This window comes from Martes martes (assembly GCF_963455335.1).
Source record: "Martes martes genome assembly, chromosome: 15".
Taxonomy (NCBI): domain Eukaryota; kingdom Metazoa; phylum Chordata; class Mammalia; order Carnivora; family Mustelidae; genus Martes; species Martes martes.
In genome coordinates, this window is record NC_137903.1 from 50,105,636 (window position 1) to 50,115,191 (window position 9,556).

General features: G+C 54.2%; 1 protein-coding gene across 1 annotated transcript; it reads left to right on the forward strand.

Annotated features, from left to right (window-relative positions):
* Positions 1-3,024: 3,024 nt before the first annotated feature.
* Positions 3,025-9,348, forward strand: RGS16 (regulator of G protein signaling 16). Its single transcript, XM_080824467.1, has 5 exons — positions 3,025-3,669; positions 4,624-4,734; positions 5,507-5,571; positions 5,857-6,023; positions 7,426-9,348. Exons 1-5 carry the CDS (start codon positions 3,626-3,628, stop codon positions 7,645-7,647), a joined length of 609 nt encoding a protein of 202 aa, XP_080680593.1. The 5' UTR covers positions 3,025-3,625; the 3' UTR covers positions 7,648-9,348.
* Positions 9,349-9,556: the final 208 nt, after the last annotated feature.

Genomic DNA, 9,556 nt, shown 5'->3' on the forward strand with positions numbered 1-9,556 from the left:
CATCCTGCTCAAATCTCACTCACTCGTTGTTCAATATTGCAGACCCTCCCTGATCTCGCCCCTTCCAGGACTTCCGTTGCAACTCCTGTCAATAACTTCCTTTCACCTCTCCTTCCCTGCCTTGCTAGTTCCATTTCCTCCACGAGGAGGAAATAGGTCATTAAACTCAGCAAAGAGCCTAAAAGCTGTGTGATTTCCCCACCAGCTAGGGAACACAATAAATTCTTAATAAATATTTATCAGTGAATCGATGACTGAATTGGGAACATCCAGACCCCTGTGGGGGACCATCCGTGCCAAATCAGAAGTCGAGAAAGTATATCCATTTCCCCTGACCGTTTTCAGGAGCTAAAGGTCCTCCCTGGACTTCTACTCGGGGGAGAGCACGGGGCTGGGGATGGGGTGGACGGAGCAGCAGAGGCAGGTGGAGGGCAGTGTGGCTGGGATGTCGTGGGATAGTTAATCCCGATCTCAGATGACCCAGGCTGTGGAGCTGTGTCCCCACACCCTCCATGAAACACAGCACAGCTGTGCAAAAAAACGAGGTCAGGTTCATGTCAAAGCCAGTGCGGCTCACAGGTGGGCTCAATTTGCTGGATTCACAGCAACTGTCGAGTCATTACCGAAATTGCAGATGTGAACCAGCCTACCTGCTGGGGAGAGAATTTGGGATATATTGTGAACTTCAAAAAGTTTCTGCCTGGAAACCGAAGGGGTAACCATGGCAACCTGGAGGCAGGTTGAACTCAGAAAGGGCTCTTCCTCTTGAGCCCAGAGCTTTGTGCTCTTGGATTGGATGTGCTTTGTCTCTCTTGCCTCTTTTGCTTTCTTTGTCCAGTGGGAGAAAGCACCAGCTCAGGAATCTGGAGAGCTGGCCCTGATTCAGCTGTTTTCCGATCCAGGCCACTTAAGTGAGGGCACCTTAGGCACTGGCTGCTGTGTTGTCTGCAAAATGGAAATTAAAAGGCTCCTCTGGCTTATTCACAGGGATGCAGATGGAACAGGAAGGTTTAGGGAGATTCTGAGCATAATCACGATTTTTGTTGTGCTGTGGCCATGTCTGGGCTGATTCCAACATGGCCCTCCTGAGGGCAGGAACCGGCATTCGCTTCATCCGTAAACTTGTTTTTGTCGCTTGAAGAGAAGCCGTCCCAGACACCACCCATGTCCCCACCTGGCAGCTGCACAGTGCGGTCATGCCCCAGCCCCTGAGGAGCCCAGGTGACACAGGAGGTCTCCCCTCAGCGGACCCACGCCTCCAGAGAACATCCTGCTGGTGGGGCGGTGCACAGCTTCCTTGTGTGGATGGCAAATTATGCTGAGAAACACGGATGTTCCAAAGGCGTCCTTCCATTGCCTGGTTGCACGCCACAACCCTTGCCCTCTCCCTGCTCCAGGCCAACCCAGTTCTGGCCTCGTGAGAAAGGAAGAACCAGAGATGGGGTCAGGGGGAAGGTGGATCGCTGGCACCCGGTATGGGGCTGCCAACCTGTGAGCTTCTCTGTACCGGCCCTGTCTACGAACCCACTGGCAGGTTGGGGAAAGGTTTGATGCTCCTCTTCAGAGTACATTATGTTTTTGACGAACTGAGTCACCTTCTGCGGGCCCTGGGTTAACTAGAGACTCTGCTTTGACAGATAACCCCACATGTTGCTCTGATTTGGGCCTCTTTTGCTCAAGTACTATCTCCAGGCCTTCCTGTCCCCTCCCCCTTTGTGGTTTCAACCTTTCCTTCCCCGACCAGCTTTTCCGGGCTGTCTCACCCAGCTGTCTAAGCTGGGGATCTCATCTCTTATCTCCCTTTCTCTTTTCTGACCCTTTATTTCCAGGCCTTGCTGAAGAACCGCAACTCCTAGATGCCCCTCATGAAATAAAAACCTAAATTCCAAGAGATACAAAAAACATACTACTTTTCCTTATTGTCTAGCAATTCCTGTGTCCCTAGCAAATAAGCCTGAGAGCTAACATTTATTGAATGCTAACTATGTGCTCAGCACTGAGCTAAGCATCTTACTGGGGGTGTTACGGTACACGACCATGATCCCCGGTTTGGGACCTCAGCCCTCACTGTCCAACCTATTGTCTGCTGTAGGCTGTCAGCACAGTCCCTCTGGCCTTAACAGATGGGGTTGCCTTGCTTAAGACTAAACCACGTTCTTGGAACAACCACATCCAATGAATGGCCAATGCGTACAAAGGCCCTGGGGCCAACTGTGTTCTCCGCTGCAGCAACCTGGCATTTAACTCTTCCTTCTGAGCAACCCCGTTTCTCTCACTCTCTCTGGTCTGAGAACTCTCCCCAGCAGGACTCTGCCTCAGGGCAACTCTTTCCCATCTCCTGGAGAACTCAAACTAAGAATTAACGTAATCCTCGCATCTTTATGAACTAGGTGTATCATATTTTCATCTTAGAGATAAGGAAACCGAGGCAAAGAAAGAGTAGGAAGTTTGTCCAATGTCTCCTATCAGTAGGTGGTGGAGCCATGACTGGAAACCTGGAAATCCAGCTCTGGATTCCACACTCTAAACCTCACAGACAACCTCATTAATAGTAATCCCAAGGGAGAACTGAGGGGCAACGGTGGGAGGCGAGGGGGGTTGTAAGGCCTTTATGGGAAGGTGAGAGAGGGAGGGCATTTCTTACCTTGACCTCACAGATAAGGACACTGAACTAGCTGCTGCTTAAACCCAGGATCATTCATCAGTTTACGGAGGTGTGGGGCTTCTAATTTTGGCCGGGAGGGCAGTGGAAAAAGCGTAGTAAATTCGTATTTGAATTCTGGTGTAACACTAATTGCGTAACGCTGATCAAATTATTTAACCTGACTCTTAGTAAAGATGCCTGGCACACAGATGCTCAAGAAAGAGCCCAGCCCCGCCCCCACCCCACCCCCGGCCATTGGTCTGCTAATTCCAACTCTCTGATCTTGGGTAAGTCTCTAACTCTCGGACTGCGTTTCTTCATCTCCGAAAAGGAGGAGATGAGATGACGAGCTGCGGTAAGGGGCTTCCTTAGCCCCATGAGCATGAAGGAGCACAGTAAAGGGTAGTAATCAGTGTAATCCCGACGCCGCCTTGCGCGGCTTGCGCCTTTTGCTGCCGTCGGTGCGGACCCGGCAGGTTCGGGCGCAGGCTGCGATCCCCACGGTGCGTGCCTCGCCGGCGCGCCACCCCCTACGCAAATCCGCCCGCGGCCGCTGAGCTGGTTTTCTGATTTCACTAGAGGCGGACGGGTTTTTTCCTACTAAACTGAGTGGGCGCTTCTCGGGCCGTGTGACTTCCCCGCCGCTTCTCCTTCCGCACGCCGGTGCAGCCCGGAGGAGAGGGCAGCCGCGTGCGCCCAGCTGGGGGCAAGTTGCAGGCGCCCCGCCCCGTCGAGCTCCCGGGCCCCGCCTCCGCCATCCCCGCTCGCCGTCCCGCTCTCCGATTGGTCGGCAGCGCTCAGCCCCGCCCCGCTCCCTCCGAGGGAATAAAAGCCGCGGGGTAGCCGCGAGTCCGCGCGTGCAACCCGATAAAGCCAAGACGCCTTTGAATAGTGCCAGCCGCCGGCCCTGGTCCTCGTTCGCCGTGACCGCTGGAGCCCGTCACCATCCTCCCCGCGACGTGCTGCCCTGAACCCGCAGCCATGTGCCGGACCCTGGCCGCCTTCCCCACCACCTGCCTGGAGAGGTAAGAGGAGCTTGTCCGTGGGTCTTCCAGCTGCCCGCAGCAAGTCCAAGCCCCACCAGTCCTTAGGGAGTGGAGAGACACGCTTGGGGACCGGGCGGGCAGGAGAATGGGACTCTAGTGACTTGAGTGGAGAGGCAGAGGTCACCTTGGTTCCAGGTTTTCAGATGCTTCCTTTAGAGCCTTAGAGCGGCGACGGGCCAAGAGAAGGGAGAAGGTAGAACCACGGGAAGCAAAGGAATCAGGGCTCTCTGTCATTCCCCATCTTCCGACAAGTGGCAGTCCTCAGCTGACCTGCCGAAGACGGGGCTGCAGGAAGAGCTCAGTGGCACCGGCAGGCAGAGCTCCCTCTTCTAGTTTCTTCAGCACTCGGTTTTTATTCTGTTTGTGTGCTGTGAATCTCATTCACAGTCCAGGTTTAGGAGCGTGGTCTGTCCGGGCCCTGAGAAGGCAGGGAGGTGTTTTTTTGGGGGGGGCGGGGAGGGCAGTGAGGAATGTGCCCACTTCCCAGGGAGCTACTCAACCACATCTCGTCCTTGCTGGAGCTGGTGGCTGGGAAGGAAAAGATGGATAAGGTGAAAAAGCAGGAATCAATTTCCACACAGTTCCCAGAATATCCATGATAAGCCTAGAGGGTGCTGAACTGCCTTCTGCTCACCAACAGCCACAAAGATAGAGCAGTGTGGCTTAAGTGGGGGAAAAGCCCACGTGTGCTGTGCTCTAAACTCATAAAGTGTAAGTCCTACCGAGAAACAGCTAAAGGATTACTTTCATTGTTCTGGGTTGGTGATATTAAGAGACAAGCAGAGTTTAAGCCCTGGGAGCAGCTCAAGTTTCCCAGGGACCCTTGAGTCTGGAATGAGGAGACACCAGCCTAAACTCTTTGGGATCCCATAACCCTTTTTGCTCTGGCTGAGTCCGTGTAGGATCCTTACATGTTCCTGCTTTGTCTTCCAGAGCCAAAGAGTTCAAGACACGGCTGGGGATCTTTCTCCACAAATCAGAGCTGGGCTCTGATACTGGGAGCGTTGGCAAGTTTGAGTGGAACAGCAAACACAGCAAAGAGGGGTAAGTTCTGCTAGCTAGCCTAGGGCCCTGGAGGGGAGGGAGCCAGATTTAGGGAAAGAGCCACAAGAAAGAAAATATAAAGAGAAATTAGGACATGGCAAGGGTGGACCTTGGTGACCCCTTCCTGGAGATTTTAGTGAAGATTCCTGCTGGTCTGCAGGATAGGTGACTGCAGGATAGGGTGACTGGATAGGGGGCGCCCGGGTTCTGAGATCACCGACAGACCAGGGCTGTCTAGTTACCAGACTCCCCCACCTGGAGATGTCATTGTCCATGCAACCAGGGCTAGGACAGGCTCTGAGAACACTTGAGGCTTTTCAGTCAATGACTCTTCCTCCATTAGCGTGCACTCTGCCTACAAGCCCTTTCACGTGAACACCAGTGTTCAATTGCCAGGTGCTGCTCTGGTCTCTGGGGTTATGGGTAGACTTCATCTCTATCCCTGAGGCCCTGCTTTTCAGGGAGGAAAGTGCAGAAAACAAAGTTCAGAGTCAGAGGAAGAGAAACAATGTTGGACAGTGAAGAGACCATCTTAGTTATTTACTGAGGGCCAGAAGGTCCTTGAATTTGGTTTCTCCTTACTGAACTGTCCTCTAGAAAAATACCTAGAGCCTCAATTAAGAGTTCGAGGAGTCAGCTCCAATAATCACCCAGTGATGTGAATCCTACAACTTCCATCAGAGTTCCGGCCAGGATTTATGCTATGCCTTAGTGTGTTGGTTTTTTTCAAAATTAAAATCTTGGCTTTTCTTTTTTTCTTTTTCTTTTGTAGCAGAAACTTCTCTGAAGATGTGCTGGGGTGGAAAGAGTCATTTGACTTGCTACTGAGCAGTAAAAGTGAGTAGGACCCTGTTGTGTCTGTCTGTGGATGGCACATGTGTACCCATGTGCTTTGGAGCCAGCCTGAGGGATGCTGAAAAGCGTGGGCAAAATAATAGTCGTAGTAATAATAATAATGATCCCCTAGTGTGCCAGTCTCTGTTCAGAACACAAAGGCAGGTCCTTGTTCAAGAAAATTACATCCTAAAAATAGAACCATTAACCACAATTGCCGTCTTTCTTCTTTTATTCCCTGCTGTCCCGCTGTCTGACCTGTCTCTCCCTCTCTCCCCTCAACCCCAGATGGAGTGGCCGCTTTCCACGCCTTCCTGAAGACGGAGTTCAGCGAGGAGAACCTGGAGTTCTGGCTGGCCTGCGAGGAGTTTAAGAAGCTCCGCTCGGCCACCAAGCTGGCCTCCCGGGCTCACAAGATCTTTGAGGAATTCATCCGCAGCGAAGCTCCTAAGGAGGTCAGAGTCTCAGCAGGTTCTGGGGCTCCTCCAGACCCTGGCTGCCCCTTCCCCGCCAGGGACTGGGGCTGGGGGCGGTCTAGTCGGGGAAGGGTTGACTTTCGAGAGCGATCGTATGTGGCACAGGGCTGAATGGGCTTCCGTGGCCGGAGACTAGGAGAGCCAGGCGCCCTGCGACTCCCGACTGCTGCTACCCTCAGACTCGCTGATGGGGGGGGGCTGGAGGGCTTGGCAGGGAGGGGCTCTGGCTTCTGTCCATACCCACTTTTGCAAAGAGGCTCAAAACACACGAGCGGAGAGACGGGTCAACCTGGGGACCTCATGTGACCCGGTTCTGTCTCCTGACTGACCTGCCTCTGGCTGGCTGGTCCGTGGGTGGTGAATTTTCGCACTTCCCTCTGGTCTTGGCTGCCTGCCACCAGCGTTTGGCAAGGCGCGTGGGGCCACCTTGTGGAGAGAGAATAGTAATGCCTTGCTTTCGTAGCACTTTAATTTTTTCCACGTTATTCCATAAAGACTTATTGAGCACCAATTACATGCAAGGCACGGTTATAGTCACTGGGGACATAGGGACAAAAAGTCTCTACTAATGAGAGAAGATAACAATAACCGATTACATGAGTAAATAACATGTCAGGTGACAGGTGCGTGTTCTGACCCAAGCAAAGCAGGATTTGAAAGGGAGCCCTGGAGTACAGGGTGGGCGGATGTGAGGTCTTTTTGTTTTACAAAGGGAAGTGAGGGGTGGGCCACCCCATTAGGTGACAAATGAACAGATGCACAAAAGAAGGGAGGGAAGCACATTGCAACACAGGAGATGGCAAGTGTAAAAGCCAGCAGGAAGCCCCCCCCCCCCCGAAAGTGAGGGAGACAGAGTAGGAGAGGTCAGACCCGGGGGCAGGGGGCCAGATGTGGGCCCAGGTGGCTGTGTGGGCCCAGCCCACATGCTGGCTTTTCCTCTGAGTGACACAGGAGGACAGCACTGCTGCTGGCAACCTGACTGAGTTTTCAGAGGCTCGCTCTAACCACTGGCTAGGGAACCAGCCACAGGCAGGAGGTGGAGGAGAGAGACCGGTTAGCAGGCTCTGGCGTTAACCTGAGGAGAGAGGTGACGGAGAACTGAACCAGGACTGTCCGAAGGCAGGGATGAAAAGGTGTTAGATCTCTATACATTCTTCATACATCCTTGATAACTTTGGGAGATCGGAGGGCAGACCCTGCGTCCGATGCACGGACGGGCCCAGAGTTGAAAAGCCAGTTAATGGTCAGCTCAGGAGACCCCAGGTTCCTGGTTCAGGCCCGTCAGCCTCACTCACCTCCCCCACCCCCAACCCCGTGGCCTGCTGGCCCCCTTGCCTGGCCCACCCTCCCCTCACCCACGTGCTTGCCTTCCTTCCCACAGGTGAACATAGACCACGAGACCAGGGAGCTGACCAGGATGAACCTGCAGGCTGCCACGGCCACGTGCTTTGACGCGGCTCAGGGGAAGACTCGCACCCTGATGGAGAAGGACCCCTACCCACGCTTCCTGAAGTCCCCTGCTTACCGGGACCTGGTGGCCCAAGCCTCGGCCGCCCCTGCCTCTCTGGCCAGCAGCAGCCACGCAGAGCCCCTGCACACCTGAGCCTCGTGGCGGGGAGGGAGCCAGCCCCGGGGGGAGAGGTGGAGTCACCCGTCCCTAAGGCAGATTCCACCAAGCAAGCGCGAGAGGACAGTGAAGGAAAAAGCCCACTGGCAGCCCGTTTTGGAAGCGGCCTCTCCTCCAGATACTGTGGGACTGGGCTCCGTGCACGAGAGGGCCCCCTCCACCCCCACTTCCAGGACCGGCGGATAAGGGCCGAAGATGAGGGTCGCGTGGGGCTCTCTGGGGAAAGGAAAGGCGGCGTAGGAGTTATCTTTGCTCTTGTCGTTCTCCACGGGGCAAGAATTATTCCAGGGTGGACTGGGAAACACGGATAAAGGAAACTTGAAAAGGAGAGCAGGACAGCCAGACCAGCTCTTCCTCCGAGGAGGAGCTGACTCGGGCCACATCCTGTTTTCCTGGTTGCCGGGCTGCCCGGGCCCAGGAGGGAGCTGCGCGGATGCGGCGCCTTCCACTCTGTCCTCCTCACCTGCCTCCAGGCTGCCCGGGGCTCCCTTCGCTTGCCCTTCCCCACGTTTGTGTCCAGCCTCATGGTCTTTGCAAGGCCAGAGAACAATTTGACGCTTGCCCAAAATGAGATTTTTTTTTTTTTTTAATACCTCAAAAACTGGCCTTTTGAGCCCCTTTCCACATCAGCAGAGAGCCTGGAAAAGGGGCCGTTGTGCTCCTGTGAAATTAATCTTGGTGCTCGTGGTGACCTTCGCAGGCGGTCCCCGGCCCTGTGCTTGAAGCAAGGTCCACCTGTGAGTAGGGCCCCTGAGGGCCTGATGTCGGTGGATGGGGTGGGGGGGGGGTCGGTGTGCCCTCTCCTGGCCCCGCGCTGCCCTAGACCGTAGGGCCCATGAGGCGGAAGGTGTGGGACCTCTCAGTGAGCGGCTAGTCCAGCTCTTAGGCTCTGCAGTATGGAACGAGGGAGAAAAGGATCCTAAGAAATCTCTTGGCAGTTCCCAAAAGTTCCGTTGAAATCAAGCCAGTGTTTTTTTCTGGGTGTGAGAACAGGGAAAAAGAGACGCCCAGAATGGAAGGGGAACCTTATGTTTCCTTCCTGTGGATGCGAGGTGCACTTACTGGAGTGTTGGGGGAAGTTGGACCGGGAACCACAGTGGCCCTTGGAAGACAGAAGCCGGGGGTGCAGCTGGAGAGAGAGGCTGCTTGGAAGAACCCGACTGGGGTGTGGGCGGGGAATCAGGACCTGCTTGTCACCTCAGGGCAACCCCAAACACATTTTCCTGGTGGGACTTTTGCACGAGCCCAGGCCCAGGAACTGAATGAACCAGGCGGCCCCCTTCGACCCCAGGAAAAGCAACACTGCTCTCTCTACGCTCTGAGCTCCTCCAGGAGAAAATTATTTAAGTATAATGTGTTGTTGGTTTTGTGACAATTGTCATAGCATATTATTTTTATTACTGTTGTGTTTTTGGTGGTGTTATTTATTATTGTAATTTCAGTTTGCCTCTGCTGGAGAATCTCAGCGGGAGCTGGCAGCCTGTCTCCCTCTCCACCAGACTCTACCTCTGAATGTGCTGGGAACCTCTTAGCGCCTGTCAGGGACTCCTCACTGCTTAACTATTTATTGTTGACAATGGAGCTGGTTTCCTAGATAAGAAGGATGTACTTTACCCTTGTTTCCCTGTTTTAGCATGTTATATTCTTGTAAAATAAAAATAAAACCCAAATACGTGATCCTGGCTGCAAGTTCTGTGCGGGTGGGAAGAGGGAGGGGAAGCCCGGGGCAGGAGCTGGCCTCCGGAGAGCCCTCCCTGCACATGCCAGAGCTCTCGGGTCACAGGCAGTGGCCCAGGGGGAAGACCCATGTTTGTCTGGTGACTGGCAGAGTTGATGGGAAGGGCCCAGGTGCTAAGGGTGGCCCCGGAGATGGGTAACTTCCTTT

What these genes read in the sequence shown, in the direction of transcription:
- RGS16 (XM_080824467.1), top strand. Translation starts at nt 3,626, where the DNA reads ATGTGCCGGACCCTGGCCGCCTTCCCCACCACCTGCCTGGAGAG. An exon ending in CCCACCACCTGCCTGGAGAG is followed by an intron (nt 3,670 to 4,623) that starts GTAAGAGGAGCT and finishes TTTGTCTTCCAG; the next exon opens with AGCCAAAGAGTTCAAGACAC. An exon ending in AGCAAACACAGCAAAGAGGG is followed by an intron (nt 4,735 to 5,506) that starts GTAAGTTCTGCT and finishes TTTCTTTTGTAG; the next exon opens with CAGAAACTTCTCTGAAGATG.